This window comes from Eleginops maclovinus, chromosome 10 (assembly GCF_036324505.1).
Source record: "Eleginops maclovinus isolate JMC-PN-2008 ecotype Puerto Natales chromosome 10, JC_Emac_rtc_rv5, whole genome shotgun sequence".
NCBI classification, from domain to species: Eukaryota; Metazoa; Chordata; class Actinopteri; order Perciformes; family Eleginopidae; genus Eleginops; species Eleginops maclovinus.
The window spans coordinates 3,822,432-3,847,281 of record NC_086358.1 but is presented as its reverse complement, the minus strand read 5'-3'; the positions used below and the strand labels follow the sequence as shown (position 1 = coordinate 3,847,281).

Genomic DNA, 24,850 nt, shown 5'->3' with positions numbered 1-24,850 from the left:
TACTTTATTCTTTCTTACTTAACTCTCGACTCTCTCCTTTGAGACCCTCTGTTCTGCTCTTCATTGCTATTTCAAATACTGTTGAGGGCATAACATGGGACAAGTGTTTGATGGAAGTGCATGAGATTCCACAGGAGCAAGTTGGGTTGAAGCGTCTTGGCCAAGGACACAACGACCAGTGCTCAACTGGTCCGAAGATCAAAAGTGCAGCCTCCCTTTAATCTTTGCAGAGTTAAAAGAGGCCCTATGATGCTTCTTGGGGTTTTCCCTTTCCTGGTTCAAATACAAATATGAACCTGAATATAATGGAATAAAAAAGTGGCACATTTGCCTGTGAAAAGGTAGATGAGTAAAAGTTAAAATAAGCATAAAACTCAATGAATGTGCGTCCACTCCACTTCACAACTGGATAAAGTACAAGTTTAAATGGCCGTTCAAAATGAGTGTACTGCAGGACACAGATATAAACGAGCTGCTGTGTTTTCTACCGGCGAGCGTTTCCACGGAGGAACGTCTGGCTGCTCGACTCCAGAGGGAGAGACATCCAGAAAAAGAAAAACTGGCAACAAAAAAAGGATGAATTTCACTCTGAGCACGAGAGAGACATCGGTCTGTCCCGGAAATCTGCACAACAAAGACGAGGAAGATCCCCTACGCTGTGCCCCGCTGCTGATACTACTCTGGATGTCGGCTCCGGGAAATTGCACTGAATCATCAAGTTCTCCCGTCTGCATAATCAAACAGCGGCAGAATACAAATGTGACCTAAATGTATATTAATATTCAGAGCTATGCGAGGACAGCGGTCGGACCATTGAATAATTAATCTGCCAAAGATAGGGGATTGATGGTTTGGGCCGGTACATGTGTATGTCTGGGATAAATTAATTTACAATCAGGACCTCTGGTGATGGGTGGGTGGGCCTGCAGCTAAATCATCCTGCACACTTTCTACCGGGAGTGTGCATATGTGTACCAGGAATAATAGCCCTTCATATAACCTTGCCTCAGCAGCAGGTGGCTGAATAACTGGCCCAACACTGTCTGGTCACAAATGGGTGCACACGTGTGTCCTTGATGATATTTCTAGATGAAATGCCTCCAGGCCGAAGCGTGAACTCATTCAGGTGCGCCTGAACAAGTGGAGCAAATGCATCCCCCGTTATTCAAATAGAAGGAGGAGAGTTTTGCTAACTAAACTTTCTGAAAAATAACCCTTACGTCATACAGTCCCCACGATCAGGTGTTTTTTTCAAAGCAGGATCATGTTACTATGTGTAGGCAATCAAGAAAAGCTAATTATTGAATAAAATGACACTTTTTTTCAACAAAAGTCTGAGTTGGTACAGTCCAAACCGTCAATAGTCTGACTGTTTACAAAGGAGAGAAAATGCCATTTAGCTCAACTGTGATAAAGGACTTATAGGACGGCTGGGAATTAAGCGGTAAATGGTTATCCTCCAATTGGAAAGTTGATAGTTGGATCTCCAGCTCCTGCAGTCAACAGTTCGATGTGTCCTTGGGCCAGATACTAAGCCTAAAACCCAACCACGTAAGAGTGTGGGTGAATGCCACGTCTCCTTGTGTGACAGCAACTCTCATATGTAAACGCTCTTTAAGCCATTAACCTGGGTGACCCACCTACCATTATCTAAAAGTAGGATTGTACCGTAGCTGCAATGATGAGAGGATTTGGGCGTCAACGTTGGCTCAACAAACATTTGCTCGCTAATTCGAAAATAATTGGCAATGGAAAAGGAATTTTGTGTCTAGAGAGTCTCTAAATAATAGTTGACTTCTTCTCAAATGTCTTATATGAACACAACATTGTGTTTCCAAGGAATAAATGTACATAAAATGGTTGTTTACGCTGTCAGTTGTAGTGTTCTTGTTGAGTGTATCTGTGAGATGTAAGGCATGGTTAATTAAGACTAAGGTGATGTAGCTTGGTTTTAAATCTTGTGATCAGCTTTGTGTTTTTAATGATAGAAGCTACATCCTTATTATCATGCTTTTGTGTAAAGGAGCTCTTGAATGAAGTCAATACTGCTACCATAACCTGAAATCAGTCAGTGTAATCTGTCCTCTGGAAGATTCCTGTCCATCTGTCCGGTTTATTCTCGACTCCTCGCCAATGGAGTGTCTTTTATAGTTGCTCAACTGTTTGGAAACACAGCCAGACTACCGATGTTTTTATCTATCTCTTTCTAAACATCTCATCTACAATGATCCAAACCCTGAGCATAAAGACAAAGCAACATCAATGTGAAGCAGAGGAGAAGCGCTTGATGGGAGAACCTGATGACTCAGATAGAGACGCTGATTGTATAAATGTTGGATTGTTCCCACATGAGGGCCGTGACCTCTGCTTCACCTCGGAGAGATGAGGTGGTGGGAGGAAGACGGCAGTACTATAGAACAGATCGACCAAAAATTAATCCTGTAATAATAATAATGACGAATCAACCGGCGAAGCTCGTCTAAAACTCTGCAATGATTAATCATGCCACATAATACAGTGTGTGGGAGTGTGTGTAACTGTTCATATGCATGCATGTTCCTCCCCACGTCTCTGATGATCCGTGCCCCACACACACACACACTGCATGGCACCACCACGCACCTTCACCCACATGCATGTACTGTATGTTCGTTGGTCATCGCGTTAAGGATGAAAATACTCATAAAGACCCGACATTGCAGGACGTTTAAGAACCGCTACTGTTAGATATTAAAGGGACAGTTCAACAATTCACTTTCTGAGATGAGTATTAATTTAAATTACATTCAAACTAGGGATAAGTCGATGGGACACCTGTTCAAAATGACTGGGTCTGATGTTTTTGACGGCTATAATAAGCAATGTTAGGTGTATTATCAACACCTTAGATGTTTGAAAGAGGTCGAAAAGATTGTGGCATTGGTTCCAGCATGAACATTGGTGTCAAGCCATCCCTAAATGAACCAAACAGGAGAAAGAGAGTTGATAAGTGAACATAGGATATGTAGTTGGATTGTTTTCCTTTTGGTCTGACTTCCTTATAAACTCACAGAGATTGACCGTCAACAAAAAGGAGAAATGAGCCAAGTGTCTTATAGAACATTAAGTCACTACAACAATATATATAGTGAAATGCATCTCAGGTGACAGACACCTTTTTCCCAATACTACAATTCAAATACAAGTAAAGCAGATCCACTTTCTCCATTTTCTCGTGTGATCTACGAAGGTCTTTGGAGAATTGTGCTTCACTAACCCGTCTCATGTCTCTCCGGCAGAGTGGGCCTCTCTTAAGTCGTCACGACACACTCCAGGCTTCCCCTTTAAAGCCTTAAGTGTAGCTGTCAGCTGAAGTGGACTGAACCAATATACAATTTGTATGTTTGTGGAAATGAATCGGCTCCCCTGCGCCGCCTTGTTCCGCCGGCTCTAACAGAGGGAAACCGATTTCATAGAAACAATTCCACAAAAAGGCGCAGAGATAACACCCTGACCTGAATCCATCCGAGCGAGTCCCTTTCAGAGCGCCGTCATTATGCAGGCTTTGGGACTCAAACCGCTCCACCTGGGCTCGCCTGCTCAAATAAAAAGAAGAAACACTTTGAGAGAAGATGGTCTGTCGGAGACGGCAAGGTATTTCACATCTCCAAAAGATTTGCGGTATGAATAAAAGATAAACAATTGAAAAGAAAACAATAGAATAAAGGAGCTGAAAAAGATGCCCGGAAATGCAGTCTGAGGATGAGGCTGACCTCTGCCAGGAAATAGATTTGTGGAAAGCCCTCTTTCAAAGTGAGAGGCTCAGATTGCCTGCGAGGAACTTTGAAAATAAACAAAATAAAAAGCAAGAAACAATTCCAACATACCCTCTGTTCTCAGGCAGCAGGGATAAAGAGTGAACACACCGGCCTCTCCTCTTCCTGCCTTGGGTTGAACGCAGGTTACACTCAGGTTTTATTAAGCAGATATATGGTACGGCCCTTAAGCTTGTGTTTACTCCGAGAAACATACAAAGCTCTTTGATTTTAACACAGGGGGAAAAGAGCAGGAACATTTTTCGGGGCGTTAGGAAACACGTCTTGTGTTTGGGAGGTTTATGTAACAGGAGCAGGAACTCAGAAAATGTAGGTTAAACACTCTTAACATACACACACTGAACTTGTGTAGTGCAAGAATGGAAAACAAGGTGTTGGAAACATGTGTCAGGATGGATTTACCTGAACCTGAACAAATAGCTACAGGAATTTGCTTTAAATGAAAAGAGGTCCTAGGATAATGGACACATTTTAAGTCAAAAGAAGACTTTTAAGTTAAATGTATTTAAAAAGTGCAATTTTTCATCAGAGCTTTGAGACCCCTCTTTCCTCTCTAATAGATTGATCGTGCTAAAGAGGCCCTATTAAGCTTTTTGGGGGTTTTATCTTTCATGTAGTGTGTTTTATAGGTTTTAGTGCATGTAAATGGTCTGCAAAGGCTCAAATTCCTGTGTTCTCTCACGCATGAAACGTCTCCATTAGAGTCCTTTGTTAAATTCGGGAACATGGTGACATCACTAAGTAACACTCATATACCTATTGGTTAGCGCTCCAACACATTATAAGTGAAACATTTAAATCAATTCAAAGAAGAAAAAAGTTTGGGGAGCGTTCCAACACTTTATACGTGACAGGCTAAGGGGCGGGACATCTCTAAGCTGTTGACCAATCACCACAGAGCCAGCCAGCTATCCAATCAGAGCAGACTGGGCTCTGGTTTCAGACAGAGGGTGGAAAGAGGTGCTGCAGCACAGGCAGTATGAGAAACATAAAGAGCTTTTTGAACATTAAAGTATGGAGACATGTCCCATGAAGACAGCTGACGTACAGTAAGGGGAAGACAAACGAAAAGCTAATTGAAGATGGTCGTTCAGATTAAATTACCAGAAATTGGACATGGATTAGGTTCGAACCATCAATCAATACAAGCCCGGATCTCTGTCTGCCATTTAGTGACGCCTTCTGTAAATACTCAAAACCTTTCTCATGAACAGCTGCTGTAATTCACTTCAGGATTGACAACTTCAGATCCAAAAACATGAGCTCAGCCAACACTTAAAGCTATATTTCTTGTATGGAAAATACAAGACAAGTTTAATATCATCCCAAGTTCCTTTCAGTACAAAAGCGTAGGAGGCTAAGTGTGGATACATTAGTTCCATGGCTCTAAACATTGTGCTACAAGAAGAATAAAACCCTTGTCCTTCTTCTGACAATACCACACTAAACCCATTCAGCCACAAAGAGAATGGATCATATAACCAAGTGTGAGCGTCTCGCTGAGCTATAGGCAGACGGGAGGCACAGTATGTGCTCACAGAGTGTTAAATAGCAGTATCGTATTCAGCAGAGGATTGTTTAGTCCAATTTCCACCCATTTGTGTGTCTTTGCCACGCTTTGCTACCTTCTTCCCATTCCCTATTTCTTGCCCTCGCGAAATAACATGCACTCTCCGCGGAGATAATTCCGTTTCGCGTCTCTGCGGAAATCCCATTTACCTGTCAGCCTGGAAACAGTGCTGGTTCTTTTGGGCTTTTCCTTTGTGATAGAGATTCCCATCGAGAGACTGGCCTTTGCTTTGACAGACAGAGGAGGGGAGCTGTGGGGAGAAAGGAGGGAGGGAGGGAGAAGGAGAGAGTGGGGGAGCGCTCAGAAAATACCCAGAGTAAGCAGTCAGAGTGATGAAAACATATTGAATGCTAACGGAGGAAAATTACCCCGGAGTCAAATTGAATTCTGGTCTGAGATGCAGGAAAATGCACAGAGAGGAGCGGGGAGTCCTCTGCAGGATGATTATGTGCTGGGTTTATATTGTGATTTCCATACGCTGCAGCAATTTGAGGCTTTTTCACCCAAATTGCTGGGAGTGTTTGGATGTTCTGAAACACCTTTTCTGTATAAATGATTACAGTTGATATAGCTAAAGTAAATAAAGGAACAACCAATGTGTGCTCTGTCCTTCAATCTTCTCTACTTTGCTGTCCTGCTCTCCTTCATCTCCCCTTCATCGTTCTGTCACCGTTTTTTCTGCAGGGTACAAGGTTGGATTTGCTAATTGCGAGCTAAGTTTCCATGATGACGCTAAACTGAATGCTAATGGAGGAGAGCCATTACCATAGCACAAAATAAAGAAGTGCAGTGTTTGTGCTCCTTCCTTCAATCTCCCTTGCTCTTTTTCTGCTCTTCATCATCTTCCTTTCATCTTCGTCACACAGTTTACCCGTTCTAAGTTTGGATTTGCTAATGGCAAGCTAAGTTTACATATTGCCGTTAAACTGAATGCTAACGGATTGCTAATGCTAATATTCTGAAACAGTTTTATTATTTACAAAGGTAATAGCCCACAATAAAGGAAGTACAGAAAAGTGAAATATTTGTTCTCCTTTCTTCAATATCTCTTACTTTCCTTCCCTCCGTCATCTCCTTTTCATCTGTTGATCACTTATGAAGCAGGTTAGGAGATTAGATTTGCTAATTGCAAGCCCATATTGCAGCTAAACTGAATGCTAACGGAGGAAAATTACCCAGTCGAATTGAATTCTGGTCAGAGTTGCAGAAAAAAGCACAGAAATGAAAGGGCAGTGGTGAAGAATATGCTAATGTGTTGGGTTTATGTTAGGATTTCCGTATGCTGCAGCAATTTGAGCCTTTTTCACCTTAATTGCTGGATTTGTTGGCATGTTTAAATGGTGATGGTGCAAAATAAAGACACATAGGAAGTAAAGAGACAACAGATTTGTGTGCTCCTTCCCCAAATTTCTTCATCATCTTCGTTTCATCTCTCGGTCAGTGATTTTGCAAGTTTTAAGGTTGGATTTGCCAACCGCGAGCTACGTTTGCATCCTGACGCTAAACTGAATGCTTACGGAGGGAAATGACATGGAATTAAATTGAATTCTGGTCGGAGTTGCAGAGAAATGCACAGAAATGAAAGGGCAGTGGTGAAGAATATGCTAATGTGTTTGGTTTATATTGTGACTCGCTAAATGCTAATATCTGACTTTCTTACTCCATCATCAATCTCCCCTACTTCCCTTTCCTGCTCTCCACCATCCTCCCTTCATCTGTTGGTCACTGATTTTGAGGCTATTTGCTAATTGAGAGCTAACTTCCGATCGTGCCGCTAAACCTCCCCCTGCCCGTGATTACCTCCAGGAGAAAGCCGTTTCCCTCCCGACCTTTTCCTCCATCTCTTTGACACAAGCTCTTAATGTAGTTCTGAACAAAGCTGTCATCTGCACATCTGTGACAGCCGCCTGCGTGGGAGGGGGAACATGCATCGTGCACGCTCGCATTGAAGGGCGGTTTGTCATTAAAGTGCAGGTCTGGGAAATAATTCATCATGAAATGGGGGCTGTTGATAATTTGCATGACAGAGGGATACAAAATGATGTGGCGCGGTGAGGCATCTTGCAGCCCCGGCTCCCCATAAATCACTCTCAGCCATCAGTCACACACAGCATCTCTTCCCGTGTCCTCCGGTAAAACACACACACACACGCACGCACACGCACGCACACACACACACACACACACACACACACACACACACACACACACACACACACACACACACACACACACACACACACACACACACACACACACACACACACACACACACACACACACACACACACACACACACACACACACACACACACACACACACACACAGAGAAAGAGGGCTTTGAAATGAAAGAGAAGTCAGCATGTCTTCTTTCCCTCTGAGAGCGGGGATGCCTTTTGGCCATTTGGAACCCAACATGGTCCCTAATCATCCTGAGTTTACCAAGCTATGATCCTTATGTTAATCCAAGGACGGCAGGGGACCAGAAGTGGTTGGGGGGCGGGGGGGGGCGTTTGGAAACTTAGCACCAAAAAAGGCTGAAAAGTTTATTTTGATCTGTATATTTTACATGAACAGTAATCATCAGATTCAGAATCTGATTTGTCTTTTATCCCGGAGGAAATCGGGAAGGCAAGGCAGAAAAATAAATAAATAATATAAAAACGTTTTCAGACAGAAAATGCAACAAAAAAATCAAATAAAAATCTAATAAAATATTTATAAAAACATGAGAAGGACATTTCAAATAAAAGAGGAAATAAATGTTTGTAAAATAGTATAAGATTTTTTTAATTAAACAAAGATATCTATATAAATATTTGTAATTATTTAAAATGTCCAATACAAAATATATATATTATTACTTGATTGCACAAATAAAAAGGGGTTTTGCTGCTGATGTTGAACTCAGTCCTGGTGCTTATTAAAGTAACTTCCCAATGACAGTGTTACGGACACTTTATTCCTCAAAGCAGAGCAGCTTCAGTCCTCTGAATGCCTCTTCAAAGGAGGCGTTCAGGAACAGTGCTGGGCGTAGGTCACCCAACTCGAAGCATAAAAGCCGTAGATATACGAGTAAAATATTTTGAGGCGTTAAGCTAACGATGAAGGACTTTTAAAGCAGTCGGGAAGTTGAAGTAGAACTTAAGCTTTGTGAAATTGTTAAGAAGTATTTAGATTTACTCCACTACCTTTATTTGAGAGCTATAGTTTGTTACAGTTGTGCAGATTAAGATAAAACCTGGGATGAGAAATAGATTTTTTATACTTGAAGCTACAACTTCACATTGCTGTTTTCTTTAACTGATGAAAGATGCTTTAGTGACTTTAAAGCCCAATTTACACGTCTAGTACCATAAACGTTGAGTTAGTATGTGGAGAATATCCTGCTGAACACAACATGCAAATATCATAAATGTGTGTTTGCAACTGATCTTATTTTCTGCAATAATCCCATTGGATTTTTTGCGCCTAGAGACTTGCATTCTAACTTCCAGGTCCGCCTACAACAATACAACACCCCTGGATTCATAAGTGTGAAATCCATCCTCATAGTATTACAAACCGCTGTCAGCATCTGATAAGCCCTCAAACTCCAAGGAATCCATTACTCCAGCTGGCCTTTCTTGGAACGTATCATCTCACCGGTATACATAAAACAAAACGCCCCAACAACCTGACAGAATGAGAGAAAGCAAAAGCGTTATCCGGCCTCATCATTAAAACAATGGGGTTAAAGGCTTAACTGTGGCCTCTTATCCAGTCCCCCAGTGGGCGATGGATGTGTGTTCTCTTGTGAACGGAGAGGAACCCTTGCTGATAAAGACAACCGGCGGCAAGAGAGAGAAAGAGTGAGAGACAGAGGGGGGAGACTCTGCAGAGTGGCTTATCTTCGCCTCTAATTAGCGACTGTATGTACTCTACAGCCACTAGCTATGCAGTGAATTCCAATGAATTTCCTCAGCTGCACTGGAAGTGTGTTTCTGCTCATTTGGCCTTGTTTGTTATGTGTGTTCAAGGTATTCTGAATGTTCGATAGAAACCATGGAGGAGGAAGAGGAGGATAGAAATCTAATTACAGTTCTCCTGGAATGAGGAGAGGGGAGGCACTGCTGGGACTTCTGCTGCTCAGGTCTCCAGCGATGGGAATTCAATCTGCTCTGAACAGATTCTGAATGTGCGTAAAAAACCTGTTCTCTGTAAATCCAACATCCGCCGACGAGACCTACAACTCTTCCTCGCCTTGCAGGAACTAACTCCTGGCTGAGTTGTGTTCACGCACCGAGAAATTGGCCTACAGTAGGTGGGGGCGAAGAGAGCGTTATTTACTACGATTACAGCTATGACAGTGACGAGAAGACACAAAGGTAGCCATATGAAGAGTGGAGGACTTCCTCCAGGGTGTTTGAGGGATTGTTACCAACAAACTGAGTGTGTTGTACGGACTGAAAGGATTTTAAATTACGGTGGCATACAGGTGCCAACAACACAACACTGACATTGGGGGGGAAATGGTGCAGCTTCAGAAATCATGCCAAAATATGTCAATAGAATTGCCAAAACACATGCAGATGAAGAAACACCTTTATCAACTTCACAAAACATGCGTTTACTAAAAGCGCAAAATGCTGCAAGAAGCTCAAAACACAACGGAGACGGGGACACTAAAAAGTGACGCACACAGCTGGGACCAGGGGGCATGTTTACTGTCTCGGTTGGCAGCGTTAGTCCGTTTATTTGAAATGAATCGGTTAGCTAGCTAGTGTGGTGTATTAAATCGGTTCCTAATACAGCTAGTTACTCTCTGAGGTCATGGAGAGTGCAGCGAAGACGTCGTTCAGGGGCCATATGGTGGGCAGTCAGATGTTGTATAATAACCTCCGAAGTACGTTAGGGGGCCAAGACGAACGGACACATGTCACTTAGTGAGGCATACATTGTTATTGATTACCTCCTGTGAGCACACACACTTTGGACGCGCACATACTTGTTTCTCCTATAAATTGTATGCACAAAGACTGTTCGGGGGGACCTCGTATTGCCCGTGTTGGTGTATGATACTATGCTGTTGTAATAAACCTTATTATATACAAGCTGGTGTCTCTGGAGACTTCATCATCTCCACAAACATCGCTACAAGATATACTTCACTAGCTTTACGGCAAATAAGCCAACTAGCTTACATTTGAGGTACGTTTCCAGTGACGGCTGGCACAACTTTATAATCCCTGAACGTCAACAAGCACTCAAGAGGGCATCACTTTTGAGCGTCCCCTGGAAACAGTTTCAGATGGTTTTGAGCTTCACAGCGTTTTTTATTTGCGCTTTTAGTAAATGCTGAGCACATTTGAAGTTGGTGAATGTTTGGCATAAGGAGCGTTTCTCCTCATGGAAACGTTTTGGGCTTTTGTTGCGTGTTTGCACCTGTTGGCCACGATAGAAATGACTACAATAAGCAAAAACTAATTGTCTATTGGCTTTGATTTGAGGATTATTTCAGCGTTTAAACACAATCCTTTTTTTTTAATCAGGTGCTTGACTCAAAAGATATTAAACACACAGTGCACACTCAGAGGAAACATTTAATATCAACCACATCCCTGTCGCATCAGATAGTAATTGCTTGTGCAATTAAAAGAAGGAACGCGCGATACTTTAGTAACCCGAGCGGGGGTCATCACGTGGAGACAGCGTGTCATTAACTCAAGCTGGAAAGCAGTCAGCGGTTCTCAGGGTGGAACGGCTCGCTCTGATGAGCCACAGGAAGACTAATTGGTGTCGCACCTTTCCCCTAAGTGCGGCTGTGCAGCTGAGATAACATATTGATACTCACTGTAGAATATATCATCATCATTTATATGCAAAGTGCATACACTCACATAAAAAACGCAATAAACACAATTACTCAAACTTCTCCCGACAGCTTATGAGAAGAAGAAATATGTGGAGGAATTAAACAGATGCCTCAGAGGGGAAGAATTTAATAAAATGTACAGTATTTTCTCTGTCTGTGGGGGGCTATACGCTGTGTTTCCATCATGCTGTGCGTGCCTGGGGGTGGTGGACAGCAATAACAACCTTACAAATGCTGAGGCTAATTCCCAGCAGCTGTAAGTCAACCGACACCTCAAAAAGACCCTTTGGAGTGCACAGAGAACTCAGTTACACACAGCAGAGAGTACTTACAGCACTTGTGAGGATTGGTTTGACGCCTGGGACATATTTTTCACACAGAGTACGAAGAGAAAACAGGGAAAATTAGGAAAGCGGTGAAATATTAGCTCTCTGTTCTCGCCAGGCGGCTGCTTAAAAACGAGAACCAGAAACATCTTTGAGGCAGTGGACTAAGAAGAGTATCCTTGAAGAGCTTTTGAACAACGTCCATGTGTTATTGGTGCAAAGAAACCCTGTTAGAGAGCCTTCCAGCGCTCCATTAAAGGGATCTTGGAAACTGAATTCTTTCCACACTATAAAACCCTTCAACTGTGGATGTAACCGCATTTCTCCTCCGAGGGAGAACGATGAAGGGCTGGCGGCACAAACACACAGAGAGACTTATCCTTGTCAGCTGCTTACTTAATGAAACTCTCAGGAGAAAATCGACATAGTGGTTCAAGACTTTAATCTGTGCGAGGGCAAGACCGGAAGAGTGTGCGTGTATGTGTGTGCGTGTGTGAGGTTAATGATGCTGCCCTTTAATGTAATGACAGTAATGACCACACATGTGGAGGCTCTGGATCACAGGGTGCAACATGAGAGGGCGATGATGCGTGAACGGCACGATGACGGACACACATGTATGTCCAGAAGAGACATCATTTACCACGGATGCTCCCGACAGGAAGAGAAACAACACACACACACACGCACACGCACACACACACACACACACACACACACACACACACACACACACACACACACACACACACACACACTTTCCTTCCTCTATGTCTCTCTGCTGGGATATTTTTACAATGCTTTTTTTTGCCCTGCAGGGAACTGCGTTATAGAACTTCCTACAATCATTAAAGTGAATCAGTTTTTCATGAGGTTTGCTTTTATGTGCAGTTCTAGAAACACAGAAGTAGTGGTAATAATGTAATCCCTTCTTTTATTTTATGTGGTTGCAAACAAGTAATGTTGTTAATGATGAAGCTATAAGAGTAGACCCAATGTGGGAACATTTGGGGGAAAATACAGAGATTTAAGGAAAGTGAAACATTTTTATGAAATATCTCGGTTTAAAATTGTATTATTATTGATATTTATTCTTTAATTTATTATTACTATCATCCTTGCTAATATTTTTTAAAGAATTCTAGTTTATTTTCATTATTATTATTATTATATTTCAATTCCTTTGTTTTATTACATTTTTTTCTTCACAAAAAACCTGCTTTGAGTTTTAAGGCATAAAATAAAGCATGTGTTTAAGTGTTTTATTTATACCTTACATTCATAAGATCATCTCTCCAATACTGCAAACAGAAATATATAAAACAACAAGAAAACAGTCTGCAAAGTCTGGATCAAACGTGGACTTTGGCCTGAGGACTGAAGACAAAACGTCTCCGTTGGACTATTTTGTTTACTTCAGACTGGCTCCTAAAACATTGTACGTGATAGGCTAAGGGGCGGGACATCTCTAAGCGGTTGACCAATCACAACAGAGTCGGCCAGCCAACCAATTAGAGCAGTCTGGGCTCTGGTTTCAGACAGAGGGTGAAAAGAGGAGCTGCAGCACAGGCAGTACTGAGAAACATAAAGAGCTTTATGAACATTAGAGCATGGAGACATGTCCCAGTAGAGGTATAATAATAAGAATTAGCATAATATGTCCTCTTTTAAGACAAAAATATCAACCATATGGTGGAGCTAGACACCGGGGCCTAGTATAAAATTTGTTTTATGTCCAACATCTGGTGAGAATGTACAGTAGCAGCTACATAAACTGACACAGAGCACAGTAATGATGACACTCTCTTTTAAAAGCATGCCTCCAGGACATGCTACAGTAGATCCAGAGTACAGACGTTACAGCATCAGTAACTAAGACACTCCTAGGAGATAAAGGAGGGAGCAGAAGGAAACATAAAAGAGAAACCGGGAGGATGAAAGCAGCACAGAGGACTGCGGGACAAAAGGCTGTATAATTCAATAATCACTGGTTTGATTCCTCTTGTCAAGTCATCAAATTCTACTTTGAGATTCAGTGCATTAAGCTGACTTATCAGGCGCTGCTAACAATGACAAAGCTGCGCTGCGTAATGGCTTCTTTTGTAGTGTACATAAGGAACATTGGAGTTCTCTAATCACTACAGATGTTTTAAAGAAAAATGAAGGGTAACTTGAGTTGAAATTCTCCATCCGGAGCAGTAGAAATGTCCGGATGAATTCAGGAGACAGAGCTTGACATTTAAGCACATTGCTATGTACGGGACAGGACTGGCAGGAAGTAAAATATGATAAATATTAAAAAGACAGTGCCAAATCACATCCTTTCTCTGGCAGGAATCGGATAGGGAACATGAGAAAGACATGTAGCGTACGCGGCTTTACATCGAGCGGCAGCATGTAGCGCATCAATTATTAATAACCGTGGTTCATATGGTACATGCCCTGTATGTAGTGTGACTTTATAATTGGCAGGACATGTGTGTGGTTTCTGCACAGATACAATATACCCTCTGTACGAACGCCTGCCCTTTAAATCTTTAACCAGGCGTCCCTGAGAGGAGCAATCAATTACGAGGGAGAGGGGTCACCAGACCAAAACGGGCCAACACGGTTAAACACACGCCGGAATAACTGGCTGGATAATAAAATTAACACCCTCCCCCCGACAGTCACCTTGATGCATGATTGAGAAGCACGACACGTGTCCTCCTGTCAATCACAAGTGTGTGAGGAGTGTGAAGTGTGTGTTCTTGAAGACATATTGTCCTTGTGAGAGTTTCCCGGAGAGATACCCTTTGTACCAGACGCTTATAAGCCGACCACAAAGGACTTTTGATCATGGAATTATTCTCCACTTCTAGCGAGTGAATGCATTCATTAATTCAATTACGCCCGTGTGTGTGTGTGCCTGCAGCTCGTCCTGCAGCCCGGGCTAATGGCGTATTAATCCTCTGGGCTGGGATCTTAACAGTGCTTCAGAAAGATATGCTCAGGTTTAACGGGAGTATGAGCTAAGAGGTTTTAAAGGTGTCCTAAACCGATCATTTATAGGAAGTACTGCAGATATCTGTAAGGGGTTTGGAAACGGCTCGACTTTTAAAACAATACAACTCTCCCTCATCTCTTTCTGACTTCTAGCTCAAAGTTAGGATGTTGTCCGATAAATAAACATCTGGATGGAGAGGACCTACATGCGCCACCAATCAGAATCAATCTTAATTAATTCATCAAACCACCGGAGCTGAGCTGGCTAGTCTTTGACGACAACCTTCTAATTAGTGAGGCAAAACAAACACATATTTGGTTGTATGGAAATGTTCTGGATACAGAAAGGTCAGCTGCTTTGTTCTTATCTGGTGAATATTCCTGTGTTTATTAAGCAGCAGGACACTAAATATTCCATTATTGTGCAGCCTTTAACAGTTACTAGAGGAAAGAGCATTGCTGTCCTACCTGCCCTCTTGAACCGGTCCAGCAGGCTCTGTCGGACCTTCCCTCTTCAGGTTGAAGTAGTCGTCCTCCTCATCGGGGGTCTTCAGGTACAGAGGAATGTGCTGGAACACCAGGACGTGTTTGGGTTTGGGTTCCTGGACACATGTGAAAGGATGGGTTTAACTCTAGAGAGAGAGTTCAACTGTTGTGTGAAACTGCAGCAATTACCCGGGAACAGAAAGCGTTATCCGGCTGAAAGTCCTCATTACTTGGACGAGTGGTGCTGCCTTACCGCTGAGGAGGAGGCTCGGCTCAGCTGCTCCTCCAGCCACGTCTCCTGGGCCTCCTTCAGCTGAGGGCAGGCCGAGGCGTCGTAGAACAGCTGGGAGTTGAGAACCAGGCAGAGGACTCCACCCACCTGAGACCCCAGAGGGAAGGAAGAGACAGAGAGGTTACTCACACACTGTTTATTGTTCAAACTATTATAATGTAGAAGGATCATTTCTACTCCTACCATCTTCACATCTTACTGTACTAATTCCCAACTTCTGCACAAAGGATCGATGAGAAACCCTCTTTAAACACCTGCTACTTTTACATTTAAACATCTGATTGCATCGAAAAAAGTGCCGGTAAATCAGCCCTGAGGTAGGGGTTGGCTTTTGGCCTTTAGCATTTGCTCACGTGAGTAAATATAAAGAGCTTTAAACATCTCATTCGGTACAGCCCAGCTCTAGTATTCTGTACATGGCATGCACAAAATAATAAGCAGCCCAAAAAATGAAGCCGGCTTCTAGCTAGGTTGCTACTATTTTTTTGAGTTGTTTAATTTGTATTTATTGACTTAGTTTGATGAATGTATTCACTCATGTTTTTAATCCAGTATAAAACACTAAAACACGATTTATTTTATGCCTTAAATCTCAAAGCAGGCTTTTTGTTACATGAAGAAAAAATAAATATAATTAAAAAATAAAAAGAAATATAATAATAATAAATAATAATAAAAAAAAGACTGAAAATAAACTGGAATTCTTTAAAAAAAAATAATGAAAAATGATAAATTAAATAAAACAATTTACAAATATTTTGGGATTATAATACAAATAAATTAAATAATAAATTAAAATAATACAATTTAATATAAATATAAACAGGACAGGAGACGTCCTCATTGTACTTTCCTTTGCTTCATGTCCTAATAAAAAATACTTCATCAAGGGGCCAAATAACAGATCAACATTTAACATAACTGCACTTTAGTATGGTGTGTGGATATTACTTCCCCATGTGCTTTTTTCCTCCCTATTTGCAGGGAAGCAGAAATATGTGCAAGGTAAGCATGAGTAGGTAAGATCCCTGAGCGTAAATGTGCTTACAGTCATAATAATGAACATAATAAGCCATCCAAGCCACAGCCGCTGGATATACTACTCGTTAAATATTCTCAGGTCTCACCCAGAAGCTAAAGTAGTCGTTCCCCCAGGCAGTGCAGAACTGCTCCATCGTCCTGGCGGTGGGGGTGTTACCCAGGTCATGGTTCCCACTGACGATCACCAGCGGGATGGAGGGGTCCGTCCCCTTCAGGGCCTCCTTCAGGTCCCGCTCCTGACCGTCTCTGAATGGGGTGTCTGGGGAGGAAAAAAGGGGGGGTTCACTGTCACATTAGGTGGTGGTTACAGACTCCGGGAAACAGAGCAGCATCGACTCGGATCAGGGGGAAGTCGATACCTGATTTATTCATATGGATTATAACATCTTATCGGGACGGGACGCAATTAACGAGGGCGGGAAATGTATATGGATGTTGATGAAAAACGTCAGATTTGAAAGGTGCTGCAGGTGAGAGTCGCCTGAGGGAGGGGGATTGTTTAGATGACAGCTGATCAATAGTACATACAGCTCGACTTATATCACCATGGTTACAGGCATGATGAGTATTGTGTGTCAGACTCACTGGTCCAAGGAGCTTTACACTGTGTTGCAATAAGGAGTAGTACGGTATAGAAGAAGTGTATGTGTATGCATTAAGGACAGGGGATGGGGGGGAATCAATCCTATTTATAATTCATAATCTATATCAAACACACCGTATTCATTCCTCTCCTTCTTCTGTGTTATTTCTTTTCCCTTTCTACTCATCTGAGTAATTATTTTACTGGCCTACTTTCGGAGCAAACGCTTCCTTGGATGTTTGGATAGGACTCATTACATAAGAGCCTTTTTTTCCCGACAGAACATCGCGTGCATGACAGAGCGAAGGCTTTCAACTGCATCCCAAATGAAAAAGGTAAAACGGCGTTTTCACCTGTCTTTAATTAAGTCGCCCTGTCAGACTTCAGATTGTCACACAAACAGGAGCTGAGGAACAAACGGAGACATGACAGCCCTTTTTGTTATGTAAAGCAGACTCAGTGTGACTTCATATTCAGGTGTGGAGAGTGACTGCTTCAGAGTAATCTCAGTAAATGTATTTCCTCATAACAGGTTGTATTTCAAGAAGATCTTTAAGGTTAGGGCGATAAAGTGTTCATAGATCATCAGTAGCAGTGAGGTTGTAAACATTGCACCTGATTGGCTGGACTAACACGGGCTGATGACACCTGAGTGTAAATCTTGTTAATGAGTTGAGCTGCCAGTTCAGATCTGGATAAATATACCAGGGAATGAAATATGTAAGCAAGGAGTTATGACATGACATCATAAAATATATAGCCTGGGAACCTGGAGTGCACTTTTACTTTCATGCAATGCCTAAAATATGTTTTCAAGGGGCTTTAAGGTACATTTTGAGCATGCTGGCGGAGAAGCAGTACTCTTTTAAAAATGGTGGTATTGACTAGGGTTACACAATTCAAGTAATACCTAAGTGTTGTGAATTAAAAAGGAATTTATTTGCATTAACGGGGAATCAAATGGACAATTTAGAGCATGTGTATTTAGAGGTGAGGTGTATTGCCTCACAAGTTAAGTTAGAAAATCAATAAATAGGTGAATTATGCTTTAAGAAACCAACAGCCTACATCTCAACTCTCCATAGGGGTTCATTTATTTTGTTGGCCGCTCATTCCTTAAAACAGGAGCTTCAGATTTCTTTTGATAAAGGGGAAATATGAAGTTTTCAACTTTAATTGACTGAATTTATTTGAACAGGTGGCTCATGAACACATGAATACTCCTGTGTAATATATTTTACATATACAATAAAGGACAAACACACGTTTCATTTGTGGGCCAAATTCCATTATACTTTCGGAGTTAGCTGAGGGCCGATTCAAAATTAATTCATAGTTTGGACACCCCCGATTTATCTGCTAACCATTTCATAAGCTTTCACTAATTGGCCAATTAACTCCCAACTTTAAAGTCTTAAACACATACAGTGCTGTGCCATGTGGTGAGTTAGCTACAAAGCTAATATGTAGCTAGCACGTTGACTAATGAGGAAAGGTTGTTTGACAAAGAAAACAGATTAAAACTCCTTGATGGGTTTTCTCTATCAGGCTTCAAACCACCATGTGATAATGAGTGCTGGTAGCCCCAGAGAGTGTTGCCGCCTGCCCTGAACTACCGCCATCTTTTATCACCGCGGTATCCATGAATCATCCTTCAGCTCTGCACGGCGGGAACCAATCCTCAAAACCAGCAGCCCATCAATCTGCAGTTAAGGCGCCTTGCTTTAGATTAATGGAGAGTGGTTAAAGGCAAGACAACATGTCAGTTTAACATTTGCAGGTTGTTTAGCTACGCGTGTCCTGCTGCCGCTGGAAATCAGAGATTGTTTATTCCCTAGATTTAATGTACTGGGAGTCAAATCCTTACTTACTTCAGGTAATAGTGCCATACAACAATGTGGTAAAATGTGGATTTGTGTTAAATAATATCAATTTTAAAGTATGCCTGGTATTAAAAAGAGTAATAAAGAAGCTGCAGGTAAGTTCAGTCAGTAAATAAGATTCCTTGTGCAGCGGAAATAATGAGGACCCATGAAACGTTTTATGAGAAAATCATTTCCATGCATATATTTTCTGTACTAAGGTGATACATGCACAGGGCAGGGACATAAGAACGCAATGCTGCTGCCGCCGCTCTGACTGGAAGGCCTTTAATGAGATTGCAACACTGTGATGCTGAAACCCTGACAGCAGACTCCGCCAGGGCCTCGTTGAGCCTGTCCAACACTCCTCTCAATCCCCAGCGGAGACTCGGTGTGTGGGGTCCTGCTGCCACATGCATTTTTCAGCTGGATTTTTTAAACATGTGGACTATATGTGAGACTTACTCCGGCACTGAGAGGCTGTTCTGACGGCCTGCAGTTTGTGAGAAGGTGGTAGTGAGGATGAAGCTGTATCAGAGTAACCTTTCCGACAGTGTGGGATCAATCCTGCCAGAACTATCGCCATAAATCTAGAGTTTTTATATTCCCTTTCTTTACTGTTCTGTAGTTTGTTTGCACACATCAGACTGCAGGTTTGGCAGCGGTGCTTTACGACAGCCTTTCAGCAATTCACTGCCAGTAAAAACGGAACATTTAGGAACCAGGACCTTCAGTATCTTTATCAAGTGGCTCATAAATAAAGTCCCAGATTTACTGGACGTGTCTGACGCATATTTCATCTTCATTTAGACACATCAAATCAGACTCTGGATGGACAGATTACTAATGTTAAAGGTAGAGGTTATATAATAGAGGTTAAAGACCCCTTTTACTTCCCTCTAGCTCTCTCCATTTTAATCAAGGCTAAATAGACTGATTAGAAATCAAAAACATTGGCTCCTAACTTAGTATGGAGTTATTGTTTGCTAGCCCTTAGCAAAAGATATGCTTCTACCATTGGTTGATAGATGAAAGCCTTTTGAGTCTGAAACCTTATTTAAAAAAGAAGTAGGATAGGTTCATGCAAGGTTTATAAATCTTACAGTGAAAAGAAGGTTTATTATCATCAACTGATTCTTCCTAACGAGCAGAGGAGATGATTTCAATACAACGGTGTTATGGTTCCTTTGTTGTTCAATCAGTGGAAAATATCTGCAGCTTCAAACCCCTCAGATGTCCATGGAGAGAGATAGGAAGTGGTTCTTCCCAGTCTGATCGTCCCTTATTTACATAAATTCAATATGCCATGAGCAGTGCATAAACACCCAGGTGTGGCTGGACTGCAGAGGTGAAGACTGAGGATTTACACGTTGATCTGTATTTAACCTCCCTGTGGTCAAGAGCTTAGGCTTATAATGACTGAGATAATGAAACCTGCATAGAAAGCAACCCAACAGGGCGGAGAGCTAATGTGTGCTATGACGAGGGTTCATAACTGAAAGGTCACTTGCTGCTAATAAGTACAGTGCAGTATTACGTACAGGTATGATCAGACAGTCTCCTCTTGAAGACATTCAGGCACTTCACATGACAAGTGAAGACGTATCGTCCTCATTTTTTATATTAATGTAGGGTCTCTCCTGGGACATGTCTCCATGCTTCAATGTTCAAAAAGCTCTTTATTTTTCTCACTGCAGCTCTTTTCACCCTCTCTCTGAAACCAGAGCCCAGTCTGCTCTGATTGGTTAGCTGGCCGGCTCTGTTATGATTAGTCAACAGCTCAGAGATGTCCCGCCCCCTTGGCGTATCACGTACGATCTACAACTCTGGGATTTTAGCCTCTGCAGACCATTTACATGCACACAAACCCATATAACACACTACAGGAAAGGGAACCCCCCCAAAAAAGCATGATAGGGGGTCTTTAAAGGAGAAGTTCACCTTGCCGATGGCCGCATGACGTCAAAAGGCAATGCTAACAAAGGCTGGACGTGCTAAAATTCCACATCGTACATTTTTTTCCACCTTTGGTTCGGTACAAATAAACTGAAATCATTTTTCACACTCTGTTTGAAATGGTAAAGTATAAACTGAGAGGCATTTCTACACTTCCACACTCCTTGGTAGTTCCAGATCGCCCTAACAAAACTATAAATGCACAAACCACTGGAGGATCCCATTAGGAAAACACACACAAAATCCTCCCTGCACTCATACCCTCCACCCAGAGTCCAACATGCTTCCACATATCCCCAAAACAAATTGTCCGTCGGCAGTCTTCATACTCCACTCTTCCTCTGCTTCAGAATCCCACGGAGAGTCCCACATTATCCGCCTTCAACAGCAATTAAAAAGGTTTCCGAGCCACAGAGAAGGGACAGGAAAGTCCCAGGGTAACCTCTACTTCACCTTTATGAGTTTTACACACATGCAGAAGCTCGTCCCACTCTCAAATCTTTCCCTCCGCTGTATCATCCCCCACCGAGCCCCAGAGACGCAGCGCCGTTCCTTTGTAGTGCTCATTAGGAGAGTGTTAAGTCCAGCATGTTCCTCTAATCTAATCAGCTCTCTATCTCGCCCCCCCCTGCTCTTTATCCTCTTCATTTGTCAGCTTTGAAAATAAGCGAGAGAAAGACACTGGAGAGAGAAAGTGAGTGAGCGAGAGGCGAGATTGAAGGAAGTCCTTGAGATGAGAAAAGGCATCTCTTGGGGGTTGGCCTGGATTGGAGGAGAGACGGAATCAAGGAACTGTCAGTCAGTAGAAGTCTTGTTGGGGGCAATCTCTGGCCAGCAGATCCATAGGAGGCATGGCCTGAGATTTTTCCATTTTGGATACTTAGATTGTACCTCAAGAACCACTGAGATAAGATCCAAATGGAGGCCTTCAAGATCCTTTCAATCAAAATCAAATAACTTTCCTAACAAGTCTTCCCTGCTACATCTCAAACCCAGTACTCACGGACATCAGGACCCTGATTGTGAGGAATCACATGATCTTAACATTACATTACATATTAGTTTAGCTGACACTTTTATCCAAAGCAAATTCCTACAGGGCTGCGAGGTAGGGCAGTCGTCTTTCAATCAATGGGTCATGGGTTCTGTCTAAGCCCATGTCAGAGGGATCCCTCCACTGTTGCTCTACCAAAGGTTTCTTCCATTAACTGTTGGGTTTCTTTGGAAGTTTTTCCTTGTCCGATGTGAGGGTACGAGGACAGAGGGTGTCGTATTCAGATTCTGTACAAACTGCAGAGACAAATGTAAAACGTGTGATATTGGGCAATATAAACAAACTGGGATTGATGATTGAACATGTCGATGAACTCTTGGGCAAGATACTCAACCCCTAGTTGCTCCCGATGGCATGGCCAATGGTGTGTGAATGTGCGTGAAGGTGCAAAGTCACAGTGGTTCTTGAGGTACAATCGAAATGTCCAAAACTGATCAATCTTCGGTCATGCCTTCTATAGATATACTGGCCAGCATTTGCCTTAACAAGAGCAAAGAAATGGCACATTGCTCCGTATGAATGATGGTTGGTAGTATGTAAAGCGCTTTGATGAGTCGTAAAGACTGGATGAAGCTTGTTTTAAATGCAGTCCATTTACCTTAAAGTCAAGAGCCTACACATTCCCACTGGAGCAATTGGGGTTGAGTGTCCTGCCAAAAGACCAGGATTTGCAGATCAGCGTACTGTCCCCCTGAGTTACAGCCTCCCTTTACCCGTTCCTAGTCTTTGTGGGCAGCTACTAGACCACATTAAATACTCTTTGTTCAGGGACTTGATCCGGCGACCCTCTGGTTCCCTAAGGACTAAGCGACTGCCGCCCAGAACAATTACCAGAAACGCACGTTTTGATTCCTCTGTCCCTAGATGTATTGGATTCCTAAAGCAGATTCATCAGCGGCGAGGATAAATGTGTTTGTGTACGGCGTCAGACTTGCAAATGAAGGTTGTCAAAATAAGGTATGAGGCACCAAGCTGCAGCTGTTTGCTAAAGAGAGCAGACTGATGAGCGAGGAGGAAAGGGACCGACAGAAGGGACAGTGTGAGAGCGAAGGAGAGGAGAGACGGAGAGTGAAATCTGTGGGAACAGAAATACAGTTGCCAATTTCCTGTCGCCGACAGCCAGCGTTGTTGACAATGCCGCTTGACAGCCAGCTTCCCCTGGCCGCCACCCATTCATTTTGCATTGTAAATAAACAGTTTAAGGGGAAATGTCAGCCGGGAGACGGAAGAAGCAGCTCTGGCTATAATATCTCTTCCCTCCTCCTGTTCTGAAGCAGCAGCCCAGTCGCCAGGCGAGTGACGGACACGGCGGGTAATGAGGATGGCACACACAACCTGCTCCGTTGTGGCTGACAGTAACGAGGGCCGACGTCACGCCGTTTAAAGGTCCCCGAGGACTGGCGGTTTAAACCCCTTGCTTACACTATCCACTCTCCCGCTGAGTATCTGAAATAGATCCCCGAATGGGACCGATCAGAGCGACGGGCTGAGAGGGGTGGACGGCGGCCATGTTTTGGTGTAAATGCTGCAGTCGTGGGGATGATAAAGGACGCTTGGACGCCTACAGGAAGTCTCCGAGGTGATGGAGGGAGGCAGCTCCAGGAGAGTCCATGACTGAGGCTAAAATTGGCGGTCGTTATGCCAAAAATGTAATAGAAATAGAAGAGGAAGAGTTGCTCTGTGACTCAGCCAAGCCAAATGTGTTCTGCATGAGAATAGACCGCCTTTGGTTACATTTTAGAAAAAGGGGGCCAAGGATATTTTACAGATGACTTACCCTAGGGTGGCAGTTTCTAATTTAGGTGCGTTGTTTATCTAATTAGCGACAGGGTGGCTTTATAACAATGGAAGAAGAGGCTGGAAACTACATTTTCAGGAATAATTCACAAAGAATTTACAAAGATTATTCAGAAGGCTATTGTTTGGGTATGAAGCTGATTAGATTTGCCCCCAGTAGGTGTTCCAGAGAGTAACCTGTAGCATGATCAATTTCTCACTTTATAACAGACAGAATTTCATGACAAGGTTTCAAGGTTTCAAGGTTTCAAGGTTTTATTGGTCATATGCACAGCAGATACAGCGTATATGTTGGCAATGAAAATCTTATGTCGCGTGCTCCTCCAACAACTCAACATGCATGGTGCAAAAGATAAATAAAGTAGTGCAAAAAGAGAGAAGAATATTTACAATACAACCGATCGAGATTAGACAAGTTAGGGTTGGTTTCTAATTGAAGTCCGTCCTGACCCTCTATAGTTACTACATTACTTGTGTGTATGACCTCGACGTGTCCAATATGGCCGGCATGCTGCATCTACCGTGGCACTTTTCTAGAAGAACAATCAACAGTTCTTTTTATTTTTTGAAGTACTGGTAAGCTTTCAATATTATAATGCTGCTTGAGAACTATACACACACACACACACACACGCTGTATTTATTCCCCCCATGTGCATTCATCTAAAAGATTATCTCTGCAGAAAGGAGGGGGAAACATACTGATTCACAGTGTCAGGAACACCACACTCTGCATATATTAAAATATTCTGCTAAATAACTTCATCAAATGAGGATCAAGGCCAGATTATTTCATCACGATCCAATTAAATGTAAAAGCAGACACAGTGAGAGACCCTGAGATGCAGAGATGCAGATCTGTAGAGAGTCAGGTCCCCCCCCGCTGACTTCTCTCCTCCCTCTCTCTCTCTCTCTCTCTGTGTCCACTCCTGGAGGCCAGGCAGCCACCTCGTGCTTCTCCCTAATTGTCATGCAAAGGTAGTCTGCATGGCTTGGCGGCTTATGGCTCTTTTCGCCCAAACATTAACTCCGCAGTGGGTCGTGCCAGCCTGTCCCATCACCCTGTTATCAAATCAGGCAGCTGGACGTTGAGAGGCGCTCTGCAGTCACTCATTTCATTACAGCGCCGTCAACAAAAGCATCCGCCTGCCACAGATGCCCTGTGTGTTGTCCACAGTTTGAAAGGGTATATTCAGAACCAGAATTCCTTTATAAGTGTGATTATTTG

General features: G+C 42.7%; 1 protein-coding gene across 1 annotated transcript in view; it reads right to left on the bottom strand.

Annotated features, from left to right (window-relative positions):
• cpped1 (calcineurin-like phosphoesterase domain containing 1) overlaps positions 1–24,850 on the bottom strand; it is a 37,791-nt gene that overhangs the window by 3,150 nt on the left and 9,791 nt on the right. The window contains 4 exon segments of the mRNA XM_063892941.1: positions 15,020–15,059; positions 15,061–15,153; positions 15,291–15,416; positions 16,457–16,629. Coding sequence (XP_063749011.1) covers positions 15,020–15,059; positions 15,061–15,153; positions 15,291–15,416; positions 16,457–16,629 — 432 coding nt within the window.